This window comes from Rhinatrema bivittatum, chromosome 8, assembly GCF_901001135.1.
Source record: "Rhinatrema bivittatum chromosome 8, aRhiBiv1.1, whole genome shotgun sequence".
Classification (NCBI taxonomy): Eukaryota; Metazoa; Chordata; class Amphibia; order Gymnophiona; family Rhinatrematidae; genus Rhinatrema; species Rhinatrema bivittatum.
This window is the reverse complement of record NC_042622.1, coordinates 187,316,551-187,337,640: the sequence shown is the minus strand read 5'-3', so window position 1 is coordinate 187,337,640 and position 21,090 is coordinate 187,316,551. Positions and strand designations below refer to the sequence as shown.

General features: G+C 43.2%; 1 protein-coding gene across 2 annotated transcripts in view; it reads right to left on the bottom strand.

Annotated features, from left to right (window-relative positions):
- Positions 1 to 21,090, bottom strand: part of CLIP2 (CAP-Gly domain containing linker protein 2) — a 109,725-nt gene that overhangs the window by 28,404 nt on the left and 60,231 nt on the right. Inside the window, exons 7-9 of one of the 2 annotated variants that reach the window (XM_029612177.1) lie at positions 18,648 to 18,751; positions 10,267 to 10,327; positions 5,858 to 5,962 (exon numbers count right to left, since the gene is read on the bottom strand). In XM_029612177.1, coding sequence (XP_029468037.1) covers positions 5,858 to 5,962; positions 10,267 to 10,327; positions 18,648 to 18,751 — 270 coding nt within the window. The remainder of the gene's footprint in view (positions 1 to 5,857; positions 5,963 to 10,266; positions 10,328 to 18,647; positions 18,752 to 21,090) is intronic. The other variant, XM_029612178.1, reaches the window with a different exon arrangement.

The window sequence follows — 21,090 nt, the reverse complement described above, 5'->3', positions numbered from 1 at the left end:
GTCGTTCAGCGAGGGTTCCGGCGCCTCGCTGAACGACCTCCTGCAGTCGATCTCCTGCCGGCGCCATTTTCCGTACGAAAACGATTCGCGGCGGGAAATCGCTCCCTGACCCCCGCTGGACCTCCAGGAACTTTTGGCCAGCTTGTGGGGGGCCTCCTGACCCCACGAGACTTGCCAAAAGTCCAGCGGGGGTCCGGAAGGACCTCCTGCCGTCCAATCTTTTTCGTCTATGGCCGCCGCCATTTTTCGGTGCCATTTTGGAAAATGGCGCCGGCTGAAGACGACAAGATTCAGAGCAGGAGCCCGTTCCGGACCGCTGCCGTTCCGGACCGCCGCTGGACCCGCAGGTTATTTAAGTTATTTGGGGGGGGGTTCGGGAGGGTGGGGGATTTAATTTAAAGGGTCGGGGGTGGGTTTTAGGGGGTTTTAATGTGCCGGTTTTTTCGATTTTTTCGATTTTTCACGATTTTTCACGATTTTTCACGATATTTTACCCCCCCAAACGGCAACAATACGATTCCCTCCCCCTCCCAGCCGAAATCGATTGTTAAGACGATCGAGGACACGATTCACATCCCTATATTTGATTTGGTTTTGCACCAGGGTATTGGCTAATTATGTCTCACAACCGAACATTTTAATGATAGCTATGACTTTTTTCTCAGATTTCCACTATCTTGATATGAATATCCACTAACTGTCTCTAAATGAAGGATTTTTATTGAAAATATATGTTCAACTATGATTGCATGGGGTTATGATTAAGGTCTTCTGATACAGACTCCATTATAGTCAGAAATATGGAAGGATCTATTCCCATTTGCCTTTTCTTTAGGTGGGAAACGAATTCTTTAGGTACTTGTATACTTTACCCTGGTGTAAAAGAAAAGAGGTTTTCAAGAATGGATGCGTGTTAATTGTGGATCCTTAGCAGATGAATAAAAGAAAGCTAAGAGAGGTCAAACAACAAAAAATGTCAAGAGAACTACTCAACAAAAAAAAAACCCCAAACCTAAATAGAGTGAAACCTGTTGGTAAAGACCACCGCTGGGCTGTTCATTTTTTGTCTCTCTGGGTAGGGTGGTTGTATAAGACAGATATTAGGTGTATGATGGAATCTGAATATTGGGAACAGTAATAAGACCCCATACTGTGATAATATAAAAGCGTTCTTAACAGGGGGCAATGGTGCAGGCAAAAGATACTGCTGAGGCCAATAATCATCTCGTGAATAAAGTGTTTGACCCACGAGCTCTGACTGTACAGTGTGTGTGCTGGGGAAGAACTCCATATATTTAATTGGCAGCATGATCAGCCACATGTTTTTTAATGGCAGGTCATTTTAAGCATTGGTGTCATGGTATAAGACTATGTAAATGATTATAATACTCATGATAAAGTAATGCACCTGCAGGGACCCCATTTTATCGCAGATCCTTTGTCTGTGCTTTCGTTGGGGCACAGGAGCACTTTTTCATATTTTGTCTTTGATGCCGCCCTGAAGTTCAGCCTCTCTTCCATCACTCCCCCCCCACACACACACACACAACCCCCATCGTAGGATCACCCAATTGGTCTCTAGGCCAGCTTCCCCCTCCCCAGCTGGCAGGAGAGCAGCACTTACTTGCATCTGCCTCCTCCACCAGCTGGCTTCAGTCTGGCGGTCTGAGCAGCGCTGCAGGTGGGTACCACTAAACGATGAGGCACCACACAGTTCAAAAACAGCCGCCGTTCAAAACAGCTGATGGAGGAGGCAGATGCAGGCATGTGTTGCTTTTCTTCTGCTGACTGGGGATCAATCAGGGGAAGAGAAATGGGTGTACTAGCGGCAGCAGCAGTTTGCCGGCACTCAGAGGAACAGCAGGGGCACCTCATCTCCCCCTCCCTTTGGTCCCCTCTCCCCCTGCATATTTGTGGCCTGATCCCGGGGCGGCTGCGGGAGATGGAGCCGTGGCTGAGGGGCTTTATGCCTGCCCGCCTGGTTCTCTTCTGGCTGAGCATGGAGCCACTGGATCGAGATCCTGGATTTGGTGGGTCGAAGTGGTTGACCCACAATTCATTTTTTGGGTAGGAAGAGCCCACGTGTTCCTTTTTAAAAAAATTCATTAGCACTAGCACAATAAAGTTGTTTTCCTGTAGTTACGGAATGTCAACAAATCACTATGGAAATGATGATGGAGTTCCTTCCTTGAGACCTCACTGCATATACAGGTATCACTGCATATGGTAAAAATGTACATCCACAGCGGGATGAAATAGCTCTTGAATACTTTGAGGTCAGTTTTCAGCAGGCTGTTGAGTTGGAAAGTTACCCGATTAACTTTACCTGGACATTCAGCAGAACATAGCTGGATACGAATTCTGTTGACTGTACCCAGGTAAAATTATCTGGATAACTTTAGGAGAGGTATTTTTCTGATCAGACTTACTCGGCTAACGTTAGCAGGGTAGCGGTGAATGTCAGCACTCACTGGCTCAAACGCAATAATGCTTCCATTGCTGCCTCTTTTTATCTGACTACATTTAGTGCGGGTAACGAGTTACCTGGTTAAAATTTAGCTGGGGAGCAGGGGGAAAGACTGACATCTTGGATTTTGTACGAGTAACTCGAAAAGTTACCTGAAGAAACAATTTCTGAATATCAACCTCTTTGTGGCAACCTCTGCTATTTCCTATACAGTTTGTGCCATGTTTGGCGAATTCTTGTATCAAGACTGATGTTTCCATGGAAATGGAAGGCTCTACAGGCTTAAGACAAAAGCGTCTCTCCATGGAGACTGTACGCACTCAGACTTCCTTGGTTTCATTTAGGGGGCCTCTGCAATAAAACTTGCACCCAAAAATGATTAGCTTGCATGTCAGTAAAAATGTAACGTGCATGTAAAAATGCCACTTGGCGGACTCTGCAATAAGTTTAGTGTATACGTAGTAAAACATTTCCTTGATATTGAGTCTACGCTGCTATCGTGCACATTAACCTGAAAATGTGATGGCTGAATAATGTGAGCAAGCATGTTACTTAGCATTTGGAAAGCTACACACAACATTGTGCATGCTGCTCTCCTTCCCTCAAGTCTCTGCCCACTTGCTGCAAACTGTACAATAGTTAACTTGGTACATGGGGAGAACTTCTGGACACCCCCCCCCCCCCCCCCAGCAGAGGAAACAAAGGAAGATAAGAGACTGCTAGGAGAGGAAAATCCAAACCAAATGCATGTACTTCAGATGTCTACCAAGGAGGCAGAAGACATAGAGGATGAGAAGGAGTAACGTGCAGCCTGCCAGACAAACCCATCTGCTAATTCTTCTGTTATATTTTCATTTTATGCAAGTAAAGATTCTCTGTACTTATCCCTGTGCCCTCTTGAAGTACAGTAAAACAGAAATCCTAGTGGAGGCACTGATGCTCACATAGCTGGATCAGTCTGGTAGGCGATGTGCACCCTCCGGAAAGGCCACAGAAACCTAGGAGACTGGATGTTGGGACAAAAGCCATATTGGTGTTGGTAGCTCATTAGATTTCTGGTTAGACATGGGAGGGGAGATGTGCTGGGTGTGAACAGAATAGAAGATCTTGCAAGCTTATCTACCCAGAAGGGCACAACACAAATAAGGTAGACAACACACACTTTCCTGGATAAGGAAAGATATTCTGCAGGTGGTTATGGCTAGCCGCTGGTATATATCCTTGGCAGTGTAGATAGAAATAATTGGGCAGACTGAGTGGGCCAATTGATCTTTTTCTGCCATTACATCTACTATGTTACCAAGTTAATATAAATTGAAGCAGGGAAGTGATAGCATCATCCTGCATGTTGTGCCACACATACCCAGAATGCCAGCGTCTACCCTCATATAACTTTTAACTAGGAAATCTACAAGGAGGAGAAAGGTTGACATCAGATAGTGCCTCAGCCAGGCCTGGCACATCCATCCCATTGATTTCAGGGAGGGAAATCTGCCAGCCCTAACTGGGGGGGCACTAGTATTTTACCATCTCCCCTCCCCCTATGAGCATCTCATATTGTTGAGAGCCAGGGTCAGTTTTGCCACACGGGTATACTGTGCTGGCATTCAAAATGTATTGGTGGGGGTTGGGGAAGATATGGGGTTATTGCAGGCCTGGCTGAGGCTGCAACCACAGGATGGACATAGTGCCAGAGGGCCTCAAAGCTCCCTGAAAAGAACTTTGCAATCAAACACAAAGAACTGTTGAACTCAGAGAAGACCTTTTCTGCCAAATCGCTGTTCTGAGTCAAATCTCAGAAAGCCTGCAACAGTTTTTAGATGGACAAACCATATCAAGCACATCTTTTTAATTTTTTTTAGTAGAAGGTTTAATCCTTCTGCTTTAGTAAAGCTCATTACATCATCATGTTCCCAATGGGGTATTAACCATCCATATTCAATAGTTTTCAATCTCAGCCAAAAGGCCAAGAAAGGACTGCCCTTAGCAAATAGCTCAAACTCAGTACTTGATCTTGCTCTGCCCTTGGCCAAAAAGCCATCAAGGACAGCAATAATCATCATGCCATATAATAGTTGGCTCAGTGTGCTGTGGCAGTCAAAAAAGAAAACAGAATGTTAGGAATTATTAGGAAAGGAATGGTGAATAAAACGGAAAATGTCATAATGCCTCTGTATCGCTCCATGGTGAGACCATACCTTGAGTACTGTGTACAGTTCTGGTCACTGCATCTCAAAAAAGATATAGTTGTGATGGAGAAGGTACAGAGAAGGGCAACCAAAATGATAAAGGGAATGGAACAGCTCCCCTATGAGGAAAGGCTAAAGAGGTTAGGGCTGTTCAGCTTAGAGAAGAAACGGCTGAGGGAGGATATGATAGAGGTGTTTAAAATCATGAGAGGTCTAGAACGGATAGATGTGAATCAGTTATTTACTTTTTCGGAAAATAGAAGGACTAGGGGGCACTCCATGAATTTAGCAAGTAGCACATTTAAACTAATCGGAGAAAATTCTTTTTCACTCAATGCACAATTAAGCTCTGGAATTTGTTGCCAGAGGATGTGGTTAGTGCAGTTAGTATAGCTGGGTGTAAAAAGTGTTCGGGTACTTGCTAGGTACTTGTAGCCTGGATTGGCCACTGTTGGAAACAGGATGCTGGGCTTGATGGACCCTTTGCCTAACCCAATATGGCAATTTCTTATGTTCGTATAGTAACTTGTGGAATGGCCCTAGATTAGAGACAGTAAATATCTCTGCCTTCACCACTGTGGTGTGCACAATGCATGGTGGTAGATGAGCCCTTTCAATAGCATGACTGAGGCAGGTGTTACATTTCTGGCTTTAGCAAATACATGCTAAATGGTGGGGTGTAGGAGAGCATACCATATTATTTTGGGCTACATGCTAAAGCCTCATTTGAATATGATGTCCCTTCATTTACACATACACATTAATTTTAGCCTGCACACACCAACGTCTTTTCAGACTGGTTTATTGTGCACAGTAAGCTGTAACAGTATTGCATGCTATTTTTAGCATGTGCTGAATGGCCTTAACAAACATACTAAGATTTACTGCGCAGGTCCCTTAGTGTGGGAGCTATTGGATTCTCAAGAGATGGTGAGGCCATGGGATGAGCACTTTCAGATCAATGTGCTGAGAAGCAAACTGAACTCTGAAAAATAAAGCTAGCACTGGAGGCAAGACAAATTCAATTATACCTCCATCTCTAGCAAGAAATGTAAACATAAACCATGAAAGCCCAAGCTGGTAGCAAACAAAACAGGCCATAAAATCCCCAAAGCAGAAGCAATACGTGAAAATGAGTGTTTGCCCCAATGCAGCTCACAAGCAAACTGTTCTGCAGGCAGGGTATGTGGCATCAATTTACCCTGTTGTCCTCAAATTCTTTAAGAAGCTTTTCCGCTTTTGCTTTCTCACTCAGTAGGTTCTGCTCGAGCTCCCGAATTCGGGCATGCTCCAACTGCGTCTGAGTCTGTCACAGGTGGGGAGAGGGACGTGGGGAAGAGAAAGAGAGAGAGAGAGAACAGAAACAGAGAAAAAAGGCTACCACAGTGTACAAAGAGCACAAGACAGGAAAGACAGTTACAATGGGAAAAGAACAGCGCTAAAGAGAAAAAACAGCTTCATCCAACAGAATCAGCCCCTTGGAATTTAGCGTGACACCAAGATACTGACGCTGGCTACTTTGAGTAAGATAGGCAAGAACCTAGGTGACCGCCCTTTTCCTTATATTAAGGAATTAATTACATTGTATATTGTTATTTTCTTGTTACGACCTCTTGTTGATTTCTTGTTGTTTAATCTATCTTCCATACTGCCTTAGGTTAACCCCCTGCCCAGTTCGCCTTCCCTGTTGAAATGTTTTTTCCAAGCCTTCTGTTAATATGTGAACCGGTATGATGTCCCCACTAATACCGGTATATAAAAGTTTCTAAATAAATAAATAAATAAATTTCTGAATGAGGCCCTGAGAGTCTAAAGCGAATGCACTTGCTTGCCAGTCAACGAACTATCCCTTAAGTAGCAAGTGCAGTGAAAAAAGAAAGGGAAACCGTCATTACATGCAATAAAACAAGGATATTGGCATACAATAAACTGAAATGTAAATATTTATTGCTAGAAATCAGTGATTTTACTCCATTAAAAATGTGCAATGATAATACATAGGGTAGATATTGCATGACCTGTGCACATTTCACTGTTCTGTACAACTATTTAATAATTCAGATATCTCCTGCGCTCGTGTGCCACTTCTGGAAGACTTGATACATAAGGCACCAAAGTAATTAGCTAATAAGATGAAAAGTCAAGTTTAACATTTTCATACTTTGAAGATGTAATTGTTCTTATCGGTTTAAGTTATTTGAAACTGAACTCGGTGTCCACAAAACATTGAAATTATCACCATTAGGAGCCAAATAGGCGAAAATGGAAGTTCTGTTAATACCATCAGGTTTTGGCAGTGCAATCAAGAAGTTCTATTCTGCTTACATCATAATGTACCAGGAGGCATTCAGCCAATCAGATTACTCTCTTGGCATCCTCTTCCCGTCTCTTTTTCACTTACAGAGGAAAGACAGTGAATCATTCCTCTTCTCTCAAAGCCAATCCATTTCTTTAAGCTAAGGTGTCTCAGACTTAGCACAGCCATAAATTACAGAGCACAGACAAAAATGTTTCACAAATACATTTACTTTTCAAATTCAGGCACACCTCTTATGAAATAGCAAGGATACACACAGTTTCCTTTGTGCTCAGATCATATTGGTGTTTCCGGGTATCCATAGCTTGGGTGAGACAATATTATTAGGAGTTAATGATATTGTTTTATAAATTCCAAATCCACGACTCTTCTTGATCTTGTCCCTGAAATACCTAAGTGATGGCTAAAAATGATTTGTATGTATGTATTCAATTGTAAGCTCTATGGAGCAGGGTTGTGTCTATTTTGTGTGTCTGCACAGCATTAAGTTCACCTAGTAACACTATAAAATGTTCTGTAGTAAGAGAAGAGGGTTGTCAACTCACTCAGGTCAACTGAAGAGGCTGATCCAGTCCTGGTTTTGCTCCATTGAATAGTTCTGATTGCCCCATTGATTTGCCTTAGGTAATTAGATCTACAATTGCATGCATGCAGCGGGGCAAAAGCAGTATTGGATCAGCCTGGGGTGAGCTGGCAACCCTGTTAGGGGATGGAAGACACTACCCTTAGACTACTCAACCAATTTAAGCATTACAGTTTAAAAAAAAATGGCCCCAGAGAGCAGTGCCCATGTTGAATGTATGCAATAATCAAACACTATGCACAGATGAGCAACTTTACATGGACATATACACGGTGTGAGCATGCTGTTAATCTGATGCTGCTCACAAAGAGTCTCTCTGCTTGCACTCAGACCTTCCAAAGAGTTCTTTACGCCAAATGGTTTGCTGGAATTCTGCCCAGCTAACTGGACCAGAAACAAACTTGGTGGGGGAAGGTTTTCAAAAGCTTAGTCACTCTCTGTGCAGGTATATCCAGTCATTTAAACATTTACCCCTACACAAAGAGTAGGCATTCCAGGAGGCGTGTCTAGGTCAGAGTTGTCACATAACGCAGGTCCTGTTTCATTTTCAAGAATACCCATGCATGTTATGCGAGTGAGTAAAGTCGAACCAAAAGATGGTGTAACTGGATTGTTACTGGAAATTCAACTGAAATCATATGCAGGGATGGATTAAAGGTTCAGCCAGCCGGGCAACTCCCTGAAGCAGCAACCTATCAGGGGCATCAACTTGGGGTGCCAAATTGTTCGCCTGCCCGGGGTGCCCATTCATCTCAATCTGATCCTGGTTGTGCGGTTAAAACCTTGCAGGTCTTTTGCCTGCTGCTGAGCTAGTGTTTAAATATCCACCCCTACAAAGCTAGCACTTACCAGGTGACACCTATTAATCCCTTGCTCCCTTGAATCCTGTTATTCTGCCATTGTGAATCACAACCCCATGGTTCTCAACAATGATATCTTTCACCTTTTTTGGAGATCCCAGATAAAAGGTTTTGTATGTTTACAGCAGCCAGGAATCTACACATCAATCCTTTTTGAAATGCCAATCTTCTCTATACCAGGGTAGAAAGATTTGAATTCAGATCTATTACATTTTTTCCAGTTTCTTTCCTGAGCCGATATTTTGCCTGATACATTGCATTGCTTCACTATTAATATTCCCAATTTACAAACATCTGCTACACCCTGGGTTCTTGTATCATTGCCACCAAACCACAGAGCTCACAGGAAAACACCTGTGGTCCTAACTCTGCTTTGACCATCTAACGCCCATGTGAAATGCAGATGCATGCCCTTTAGGGCAAGTAATGATTAAAAAGACCCTTTCTGAGCAAGGAACAGCAAGTTATACAATAAAAATACCCGAACAAAAGAGAATCTGGCCAGTTTGGCAAGTACTGAACAAAGGTCCCATTCCTGACTGATCTGGGCCTCCTTGGAGTACACTGGCATTTTCTGCTTGCTGCTTCACTTTTCTCTGGATAAGGGGAAGATTTATATTCACAGGAGAAAAAAATATTTTCTTTGCATTCCTCCAAAGTTGAGTGTTTCTCAATGCAATCCTCAGGACACAATCGGCCATCCAGGTTTTTAGGAGACCCACAAGGAATATGCATGAGATAGATTTATGTGCAGCGGAGGCAGTGCATGCAAATCCATCTCGTGCATATTCATTGTGGATCTCCTGAAAACCTGACTGGCTGGGTGTGTCCCAAGAATGGGGCAGAGAAACCCCCCCCTCCCCCGATCTAGATTACCATGCAGAGGCAATAATGATAAGGTTTGACTCAATCATATTAACCACCTCCTGCAGTGATGTATTGCTATAATGACATGACACCAATGCAACTGGTAGCCAAGCTGGCTGGCCTTATGGTACAGCTGCGAGCCACTGATCTGCACTGGAGATTTAATGGCGGTCATGTAGTATAATGCTACATAAAAAAGATATGCTTCTTTTCAGTGATTAGTGAAATCTAGATCTAATTTTGCTGTGATTCTTGACTGAAAGCTTGACATGAAAGGGCCACCTCAATTTATCCAACTCAGGATCTGGCTAATTTGAATAGCATCCTTCCCCTACAGCACTGCATGGGGTACATAGTACAGGGTTATGCATCCCTAAAGAAGAAATATCTTTTTAATAAATACTTAATTTCCCAGTAATATTGAACTTGGTTTGTTCATTGCCTTCTTAGTAGCCCTCTGATATCCCACTAAGCCTCACAGTCACTGCAGATATTTGGCAGGTTCAATAAGAGAGGGTTAGAAGGGATGTGCAGCCAGAAAATATTTGCTTTTATTGTTGTTTTGTTTTATTTTTACAATTCGGTTTGGATTTGTTTTTGGTTTGTTTTTGTTTTAGTGTGCACAAGTTAGTGCACACTAAAACAAAAAACAAAAAAATGCATATCCGTAGAAGGCAGCAAGATTTCAAGCACCCTCAGAAAGTCCCTAGTAAGAAAAAATACTGAAAAAGGGCTATCGAACTAATTATATTTGTTTTATAATGCAAAGTGAATAACTGAAAGCATTTTTTGCTCACGGTGCTGCTTTAAACCATTCGGGCTGACATAGCTCTTTTCAGATGACTATATTGCTTTATCCGTAGTGTTTACTGATGTTCATCTCAAAGCTGGAATCACAGAGCAAAAGTAAAGCAGGACTCAAAGGGGCACAGCACTAGCGTACATTTCCTGAGCCAGAAACAGTATGGCTTGCTTGGCGTTACCTCCAGGTCGCCTTTAGTGATGGATTCCTCTTCCACTCGGAACTGGAGATCTTCCACCTTCCTGCGGAGAGAGCAATGAGAACTCGCGTGACTGGCGCACACTACTGAACGGCATTCAGCCCCGAATGGCAAAACAGAAATCAGACGACACGGCCAAGCAAGGAGCCTGGAAATCCGGCTGCAATAAACTGTTTGCATTTCACGCGGTCGAGCATCGAACACGTTGGCTTGCAATTGAGCATCATGTAAGTGAGACATTAAATCTGACACAGCTGATGTCCTCCCTGCTGTTTTTCTGCTGGCTCGCGTTACACGTAATGATCTGATAAACCAAGACACCCTATCCCGCCTCATCTCCCTGTCATGCTAGAGGAAATTATTAGAGAAATTAAATTAAGTGATACATCCAAAGATCCTATTTAAAGCTCAAATGACATACCAGAATAGAACTGTTTTCCAATCAAATACATATGAAGTAGTATAATATCTTAAACTGTATATCCACTTTACATTTCCACACTCACACTTTTGAATTCATACTTAATTCATCTAAATATCTGAGCACATAACACACGCAAACAAGTAGCCATCGTGATTAGGGTTGCCAACATTTCCATGCAGTAGGACTGGACACTTGAGGACCGGGGGGGGAGGGGGGGGGAATGGTACCCCTTCATTTGCATAAATTTTAGATCCTGCCAGTGAACTGCCTAAACAGAGTATCTATGTATCTGCAGAACCACTGGGAGCTGAGGGCTGTGCTGGGCACCACTTCCTCCTTCTATGCTGTCCAATCACAGCATGGGAAAGGAGGCAGGGATACAGCACAGCTCTCCTCTGATAGAAGAAGAAAAAGGCAGGTCGGAGCCTAACTAAGAGGCTGTGGGAAAAAAAAGAGGATCCACCTGCAAAACCGGACATTTAGCATCCGGTTGGTACTTCTGACTGGACACTGTACAGAATGCCTGAAAACCTGGCTGTCCGGCCCAAAACTGGACAATTGGCAACCCTAATCCTGAGAAGGATTCTTCATTGGTGTCAGTTTCACCTGAACATTTTCTTACTTCAGACACAAATTAAGGAATTTACCAAATCTGATGTCAAATGCTTTTTGAAGGGCAATTTTCTGAAGCATTTACTCAGGAAAAAGCAAGGGAAGCAACAATGCGCCAGGAAAAAAGTGAGAGGTCCCGGAGGCATATTTAGGACAGGAGAATGTGCCTGGATGACTTTTTTCAAATCTAGCTGCTTGATTTTCAAGGGGAAAATGTATTCTCAGAAAAGGCTGGGGCAAATCTCTGTGGTGGGAACTTTCTCCCGGAATAATTTTGAAAGAGAAAGCATGCTCGTACTCCTACTTTCCCTTTCGAAAGTGATGCAAATCCTGTGGATGAAAGTCAGGTTTATGTTTTTTCTTCTATTGTTTTTTATGATTTGTTTTGGTTATTGAATGCTGTTCGTCTATATCTTATTATTTTTTTTTTTTGTTTTATTGTTTTTATGATTTGCTTGATCGTTGAATGCCATCTGCATATATATCTTATTAAATGTTTGATTATATGGTCTGTTTGGTTAACAGATGTTATTGTTTTATTTATTTATATTTTTTATTTTGTAATTCTCTTTGAGTGAACAAAAATACATGCCTTCCTACATTAGGACATATAACAACAGAGTAACATTTCACAGATGCATCAACCCCAGGTCAGCATGAACATGACTCGTAGTTTCCATTATCCTTACAGAAACATCGCTACACACTCACCACATTCACACCTCATTCACACCCAGAGCCGGCCATCGTTGTTGATTACCACTAGACAAACCCTCGAAGTATAACATGGTGCTAACCCACAGGATCTAGGAAGCCTAAACACGACCCTAGTTAGTTTGAAGTATTATTTTTGTTGATTTGTAGGAGGATTATTATATTGTTAGCCGCTTATAGTGTAAGACAGAGCAGCATGTAAATGAGCTAAAATAAATCAATCAATAAATACCTGGGGGGGCTTGGCATCAATACGCCCAGTTCTGAAAGTTGCCCCCCCTTGGTGCGACTCCTTTGCGATGCTATGCACACACCATAAAAACAAAAGGGGACAGGCATAGAGAGCAATGGGCAGAATTACTGAAATAGCAAGGACGAGGGGGGCCATACTACTCACGCCTCCTGCCCCCGTTTTAGATTTGTTGGTACTGCCTGACAAGCTGATTTATGAATCACCCTCTTCCTGTGAGCGGCCACGTGCATGAAGTGCCTGTGTCTTCCTCACTGGTGAGCAGGGCAGAAGCAGCAGTCCTCACTGCTGACTCAGATCTTCCCGGCATTCAGTTTTTGGTTTGAAGGCCGCAAGGTCACAAGTCTATTATATTGTAAGGGGAGCCCGAAGGATGCAGCTTTAAAAATTAATACCACAGAGCTTTCAATTGAGAAAAGGACTGGAACAAAAAAAAACAAACAACACACCACACCCCTGTTACTTTCAAGAGTCAGCACTGGGCTAAGGTCACTACAAATACTAGGGACATGCATGGGGATCATTTCTGTTTTGTTTTAAATTTATTTCATTTTAAAACATTTTTCATTTCTTCTGTGTCGAGCTCCTTTTTTTTTTTTTCATTTAATTTTTCGTTTGCTTTTAGTGCACCCGAATTCAAATAATGCGCATAATTAGTATTCACTATTTGAATTAACAGGCACGTGCAGAGGCATATCGCATGCTGGCCTCGGGCATACTTGGTGATGGCTTTTGTAAGTATTATCATACCACACAGGATGTAATTTCCAGTGCAGACATACTGATGGTGCTCTGATTTTAAGGTTGGACTTTGACTGAGCTGCATTTTGAGCTCTATTCCCCATTCCCAATACATACAAGATCTGTATTTTCTGAACTAGCAGGGTTGCTAAGGTTGTGCAGTATTGCTATGCTTTCACTACTGTTTATAGCCTTCAAAATAAAAAAAAAAAAGCCAAAGTCAGGGTCTTCAGTTTTAAGTTTTACAGTATATCTCAATTGCTTAATTGAAAAGTGATAATGGAAGGGGAAACAAGCCACAGATAAGATGGCTGCCTCCTGGATATGTGTGTGTGTGTGTGTGTGTGTGTGTGTGTGTGTTAGGGGGGAGGATTCTTTGGGAGGTAACGTATGGCAGGGTTGTGTATGTAAGAGGACTTGTGAGGAGTGGGGCTTCTAGGAGGTATGGCTGTGTGTGCAGAGCGTGTGGCTTCAGGTATGCGGGGGGGTGATTAGGGTATGTATATGTGTGTGTGTGTGTGTGTGTGCGTGTGCGTGTGTGTGTGAGGGTGCATGTTGGGGGACAGTAAATTTAGAAGCTGCATTTATTTTCCTTGTTTCTGTGAACTGTTTATTTATTTATTTTTATTTAATGGCTTTTATATACCGATAGTGGTTTGCACATCATATCGGTTCACAAGAAATATTGCGCCTGAAATGGCATAACAATTACATGGAACGAATGGAAACAATAGCATAACAGGGGCATAACAGAAACATGGAACGGTTGGAGACAATGGAGGGTCATAGGTAATAAAGGAAACAAGTTTAAAGGATGTTAGGGGAGCGGGATTAACAGGGGATGTGCTTTCGTTGAGTAGGGATTTGTGTATAAGGGAAAGGCTTTTGTATTGAACTGTATAGATGTGGATGGGTGTCTGTGGGGGGGGGGGGGTGCTTGAGTGTACAGGGCATGTAGGAATGTCTAGGTTGGTTGGGGTGTGTGCTAGTTGTGTTTGGGTACATGTGAGAGTATGTTTGAGGGGTATGTGCAAGGTTGTGTGGGTGTGAAGATGTATCTTTGGCCATGTGCAGTGTATGTGTGTGTGTGCGTATGGGGGATTGTGGGATGTGGATGTGTGGTGTGTATGTGAAGGGCATGTCACTGGTGGCCTGATGGTCCTTGATCTGTGCCACTTCCTCGGAGACTATCCCTGTATCTCATGAGGTTCACTACTTTTGCACCAGCAGGCAAGTCCATATTTATTTATTCAAATCTGATTTCCCGCCTTTCTCTTATATTGTATCTCAAAGGATTTCTGCCTGTGAAATGATGAGTAGCCTGAAATGAGTGAAATATTAATGACCCCCTCACACACACACACACACACACAGTGGCACTTTGGCTACATGCAGGGCCGGCAGAAGCATTAGGCAAACTAGGCACGGGCCTAGGGCACTGAGCATTAGGGGGCATGGTATACCGAGGGGAGGTCAGGGGGAGCCAATGCCCCCAGGTGCAGGGCCATAGGGGGGCGTTGATAGCCGACATGGGAGGTCCATGCTGCCACCGGTGGACCTCATCTCACTGGTGGGTGAGCAGGGTACTACAGCAGGAAGATTGGCGGGGCCGTGGTGAGGCTTACCTCACCACGACTCAAAGAAAAGGGTCACATTCACTCCTCCTCCTTCCTGCCTGCGCTGCCCCGGAAGAAAAACGTTGCCGGAGCCGTTTGGGCAGGAAGGAGGAGAAGCATCTGCCATGTACAGAAGAAGAGTGGTGTTAATGGGCCGCTGCATATCCCACGTTGCGACGTCCCGAGAAGAGGAGGAAACCCGGTAGCAGGGCCACTGCAGATCCCACGTCGCGGGCGGCCAGAGAAGATCAGGGCCACCGCAGAGCCCATCCTTTGGCAACCTGCACAGAGGAGGCCCAGAGGTGAGAGAGAGGCTGAGGGCCTGTAGAATGTATGTGTGTATGAGATGAGTTGAGAGATTTTGTGTGTGTGTGTGTGTGTGTGTGTGTGTGTGTGTGTGTGAGAGAATGAGTTGAGAGACTGTGTGTGGGAGTGAGGACCTGAATATTTGGAGAGACAGCATTTAAGAGTCTCTATGTGAGAGAGACAGCATGTGACAGTGAGAGCCTGTGCTTGAGCAAGACAGCATGTGGGAGTGAGAAAACCTGTGTGTGAGAGTGAGACAGCATGTGCCAGTGAGAGACTGTGTGTATGTATGTATGAGAGAGAGCATGTGAGAGTGAGAGCTGTGGATGCATGAGACTGCATGTGAGTGTGAGATCCTGTGTGTGTGTGTCTGTGTATATGTGTGTGTATGTGTGAGATAGCGTGTAAGAATGATAACTTGATTGTGTGTTTGAGGGAAGAAGACAGATGGAGAGAAATGAAATAGAAAAAAAAGACCCTGTAAAAGGAATTGGCAAAAAAACAAGAAAGGGAAGGTGGAAAAAAAAGCCTGAGACCAACCGATTAGAAAACTAAGATCAGACAGCAAAGGTAAAAAAAATAAATTATTATTTAGTGATTTGCACATGTTATCTATGGGAATGTGCACGAGTAGCACTTTCTCTATGCCGATCTCGCAATGTACGAGATCAGCATGGAGGAAGTGGAAGCCCACGGGGCCTGCAGAGAGGATGCAGTGGAATGGGCTTCAGTGTCAGTAGCAGCAATCAGTGCCTCCCCAATAGCCACGCAGCAGCAGTGACAGTGACAGTGGCAGTGGAGGAATGAGAGAGGCTCTGAGGTTGCTGGCAAAAGAGAGGGGGGTCTGCCTTTAGTGTGTGCATGTGTATGAATGGGATTCTGCCTGGGGGTGTATGTGTGCCTACCGGTAAATCCTCCCCCTCTGCTCACCGGGCTAGGGTAGCGAAAGTCTCTGGGTATTGGCTATAGGGCAATGCCCTGCCTTGCCTGCCACTGTCTGGTTGCTCTGAAAACAGTGAAAAAATTAGTAACCCTGTTTCACCTTTTTTTTTAAATGATCTAGTCAAAAGTTCTACACCAATTTAATTCTTCCTATTTTTTTTTTTAACCAAACCTGGTGGGGCAAAGCCCCAAGAATCTTAAGGTCAGGACCGCAGGTTATGCCTTTCAATCTGCTGGAGTCAGAGAAGATACTGAGGGATCGCAGGTGGCACCCCGGGTTATGTGGGAGGTGCTTTTCAGTTTCTCTCTGACTCCATCTGCTGGAAGGGAGGCATAACCCAGCAATCTGGACTGATCCTGGTACGTACAGGGAATGAATCTGTGTCTTCCTGGGGTCTGTCTGTGTGAGAATAAATTGGTGCCTGCCTTGGGGTCTCTGAGTGTGTGTGTGTGAGAATGAATGTGTGCATGCCTGGGGGATGGGGAGGGAGTGTTGTGAGAATGAATGGGAGCTGCCTGGGTGTCAGTGTGGGTATATATGTGTGAGAATGACTGGGAGCTTGCCTGGGTGTGTGTGTATGTGAGGAAGCGAGTGAGAGCATGTGTGTGTATGAGAGAATGCAGGGGAGTGAGAGCTTGTGTGTGGGTGGTGGGGTCGGGGGTGGGGGGGGGTGGGAGAGGGTCTTAGAGCCTGAAAGTGTGTCAATGTCTGTGAGAGAGAGGGAGGTTATGGTGGGCATGTATGTTTGTGTAAGTGACAGTGTATGTGTGAGAGAGAATGAACATGTGAGTATGTGTGAGAGGATAAAGTTTGTGCGATCCTCTAACCTAATCCTCGCCAATTTCAGAGAGACTGGAAATCAAGAGTTCCCAGGTATGGACAGCAGGGGCTTTTTAAAATCCTTATTAGTTTTAATTACTGGGTGTTATTTGTTATGTATGCTCTTTTGAAATATATTATTGGTGCATGGGAAATTTTTAAAAAATGTATTTGATTTTAATTAATAGAAATTATTCTATTTATCAGTAGTTTTAAAATATTCTTTTATTAGAATGGTTTTACTATTATAATTGATGCTTTTTGTTTCTTGATTTTATTTGTTTTATGAGCAATGGTGATTCTGTTTTTCCATTGTTACACTCAGAATCTGGCTTCTTGGGGTTTCCATTTCATTTTGTCTAATTTGTGATCCTTTATTCTGTATTTGGTGAGAGTCTGTCTCTGCTCTATGCATATGACCATGATGAGAGATTCTGCTAACATGTAGTGTCTGTATAGGGATCTATAGCAATCGGGTTTGTTTTGTTTCCTCAGTAGGTGGTGTATTGGTATTCTAGGACCCAGTGTAATATTTACCCTTGCTTATTCACAGGTAGGGTTATTGTTGTTTTGAGTCCTTGGTGTTATTACTGTTATGTTACGATGGGATTGCTGTATAGATTTTGAGTGTCTTTTTTGCAGGGTTTTCTGTTAGTTCACAATGTGCCTGGCAGTGGAAGGTGTTTGTGCTGCTATTACTGTGAGGTGACACCAGAATTTGAAAATATTTTTTTGTTTGATGAGATGTAAGGGAAACATCCAAGCTCCATTGTTGAGGAATTTCTGTGGATGCAGTGTGTGTTACGGAACTGGAGGTGAAGGATTTGTATTGACATTCTTTTCTTCCTGTATACTTTCCAGACTTCACTCTCATAGTCATAAAGAATTAGTTGAATAAAGCTATCAAATAATTTTAATAGTAGTTTTATTAGAGGTGTGAAACTGGCCAGCTTTTTAAAATTACGCAGAAGACCCTTTGGACTTTTTTATTAACACTTTTGTTTTGTAACCAATTTTAAAGCAGGAGGCCATGTTATGGAGGTGGGTGTGATGAGGAAATGTCATTTTGGCTCCCCCGCCCCCAAATTCTTCTGTCTAGAGATGCCACTGATTTTCTATGGCCTTAAGCAATAGTACAAGAAGGATTGGGGGGTGCTGGAGAGGCACATAAATGCATTGGCCCCCGGGCGCCAGAGACCCTTGGTGGGCCACTGGGCGCGAGCCATATGGGACCGCAAGCAGCAGCAAAGAGGAGTTACGATTTGGCGGGCTACGAGCAGTGCCCAACCTGCTCGTGGCCCAGAAAACCACACACTCAGCGGGCACAATCGAGAATGAGGTAGGAGTCGGGGCCAAGACCGGGGGGGGTGGTGTGACCAGGAGGGGGGGTGTGGAGGCGCAAGGCAGAAGGTTCACCTAGGGTGCCTAATCCCCTTGCACCGGGGTCCTGGCTACATGTGCTGGGAATATAGTGCTTTAGCAAATAGCTGGACTCAGAATAAGTGATTGATTTCTCAAAAAAGCCAAACAGTGACATCTTAAAGATAAGGCAGAGCAAATAGTAATACTGTGAAGAAATTAGTCTGCAGAGGGGCAATATGCATTTACTAGAAGCGCTGCTCTTTCTGTCTGTGAAATGGTGAGCAGCCTGAAGTGGGTGAAGTAATGACCCCAGCACCAGCACAGAGATAATAAAATTAGGGCAGATACTGAGGCCAGTCTCTAGCGACTTCTCAGAATTCCAGATGACCTCCTGCCTCTGAGAAAACTGCCGATAACAAAACTCCTTGATACATGCTACTCCTTTAAACCCAAGACATGAACCAAAAAGGACAGCCCAAGGGGACGTACTTCCTACCTTCGGCCTAAACCATACGTTTCCCATTGACGTGAATAACCTCTTTCCCTTTTCTTTTTTTCTTCCCTTTCTGGTTTTACCTCTTTTCCTCTTCTAGCTGATTCAATAGCTCTGTCTTCTCCTTTTGAGTGCCGTCAACCAGTGTCCGTGCTCGCTGAAGGTTCGTCTCCGCCTCGGCAATGTACTGTAAGAAAGGCAACATTGACATGGCATGCTTAGTCACACTCTGAATCTGCAGAGTTTACAGTATCACACTTGGGGGGGGGCAGAGGGGGGGATTCTTCAAGACTGAGTCAGGAGCTACGTGGATAAAATCAAAGGCTATGCTGGTAGAAGTACATATGGACTTTTACAGTATCCATGCTTCTAGCCGCATTAGGAATAGACAGCCCTGTCAAATATTAGTAAGCCCAGCTGATCTGTGTTTGTATTTTTCATGGCCTAGCTAACTAACCTCTGCTCTGGTTTTATAGAATTAGCTAGAATATATTATACTGCTTTATATTTATTATATTATATTATGTTTTATGTAAAGGATACGCCCTTTTGTGGCCTTTCCATTTTGTTCCATGTAAACCGGTACGATGTGTAAATGGCTATCTGTATATAAAAATGTTTAAATAAATAAATAAATAAATATTTGCTCTGACCAATAGTAATTCTTAGAAATGGAGATAAGTTTTAGATAGTCTCAGCCAGTTCAGACTGAATACTGTTTCTCATTTAGAAAAATTGTTTTTTGCCAGTTGGTTACATAGGTAAAATTATTATTCATAAAGGACAGAAATTGCTAGAAACACAGATAATTAATGGAGTTATTAGTCAAAAGCTGATTATCATTTTGTGATTAAGACCACCCAAAAATGTGAAGCTCCGATTAATAACTGTATACTAAGTAATAAGCTAATTGAAACTATATAGTGGTCTGTATTTCCTGATTTCCTCAGATTAGCATATGTTTTTGCAGTCTCCATACATGCATGCACATTGGAATAAAAAGGAGTTATTACCGAAGCTATCTTGGATGTGGTTGTAGTTTTTTTTACCCCAAGCAAGGTACTGGAAAAGGGACCTAGGAATTCTAATTAAGGATTAGAATTCCATATCTCTGAGGGGAAAGGGAGGCATTTCAGAGTTGTTGTTGATGAATCTGCACATAATTCACATTTCATAAATCTGTGTGTGCAGTTAGCCCGTATACTTTGCCCCATCATATTAAAATAGTAAATGATGACATATAAAGACCAAAATGCTATTCAGAATTTAGGGTTGTGTAACTGCTGCTCTGTGCAGGTTACCATCTCATCTTGTTTTGGGATTGTAACTAATGCCACTCTGTGCAGGTTCTCTCAGTGCTTCCTGGAAACACAATACAGTCATTTTGCTGCTGTTTTGAGCTGAACCCTTGCTCATGTTGGATTGTGCATGTCAACATGTGCACACTTTTTATCTGTGTAACATGCTGATATTCAAATAGTGCATGCAAGTCCTTTGTGTTTGAAAATTGAATGGATTTGCCTGTGCTAAAACATAAGCACCTAGAATGCCAGTTACATGCCCTACTGACAATTATCCTCATTGGTCCTGGAAAAAAATGAATTCTCTGCAGGCTGCACTACCTTTAATTAGACCCAATTAAAAATGGCGATGAACATGAGCTTCCCAGACCATAAAGGACTCTTCTTCAGGTGCAACCTTCCTGGTGTCAGATGCTGAAGGTCAGCGTCATCTTTGGATAATTCTTACCTTCATTCAGTAAAAGGCATCACGCCTTGCTTGGAATCCAGTGCTTTCCAGGACAAATACTAGAAAATTCTGCATAATGTGAATTTTCAGAGGAGTTTTTCAAGTACTTAAGAAAGCATTGAATTTGGAGGGGGAAGATTTGAATACATGATTAATGAGGGAGATGGGCTAGGTGGGTTGAGGATGCTTGCTATGTATGGATCTGTTTTTATTTCCTGCTCTCATGAATGCCGAAAGGGTTAGCTGTCAAATTGTATAGCAAGGTCTACGCTGTATAGCATTTAGCATGATCCTCTGCTTATTGAACTGGTACCATTGTTTGTTGTTTGGTTTGTCTAAAAAACAAACAAGCAAAAAAAAAACCCCAAAAAACCTGAGGAAGACAAATTTCAAAGCCAGCGTTTTACAGGCAGAAATGGGCTCGTTGCAAGACGCCCTCCCTGTGTGAGGGTAAATGAATATTCATAGCTCTACAAAGTTTTTACCTGCACCGTATCAGAGGAATTCCCAGGGTGGGGATCGCGACAATGCGCATAGGTTTACCCGTGCTGTAGCGGATGCATTCCCCGGGGCTGAGGGGGAATTGTGAGCGCGTGGACATTTTTTTTTTTGTATTTTCAAAAGCACGTGCAGTGTTTGAAAGGAGAAAAAGTACCTAGGGGAAAAAGGAGGTGCTGGTGTCTGCAGGCTCAGTTTTTTTTTTTTTCCTTCGGCAGTTTTCAAAGTGAAGGCACGCGTGCCCTTTCACTTGGAAAGCTTGTGTAGAGTCTGCAGGTA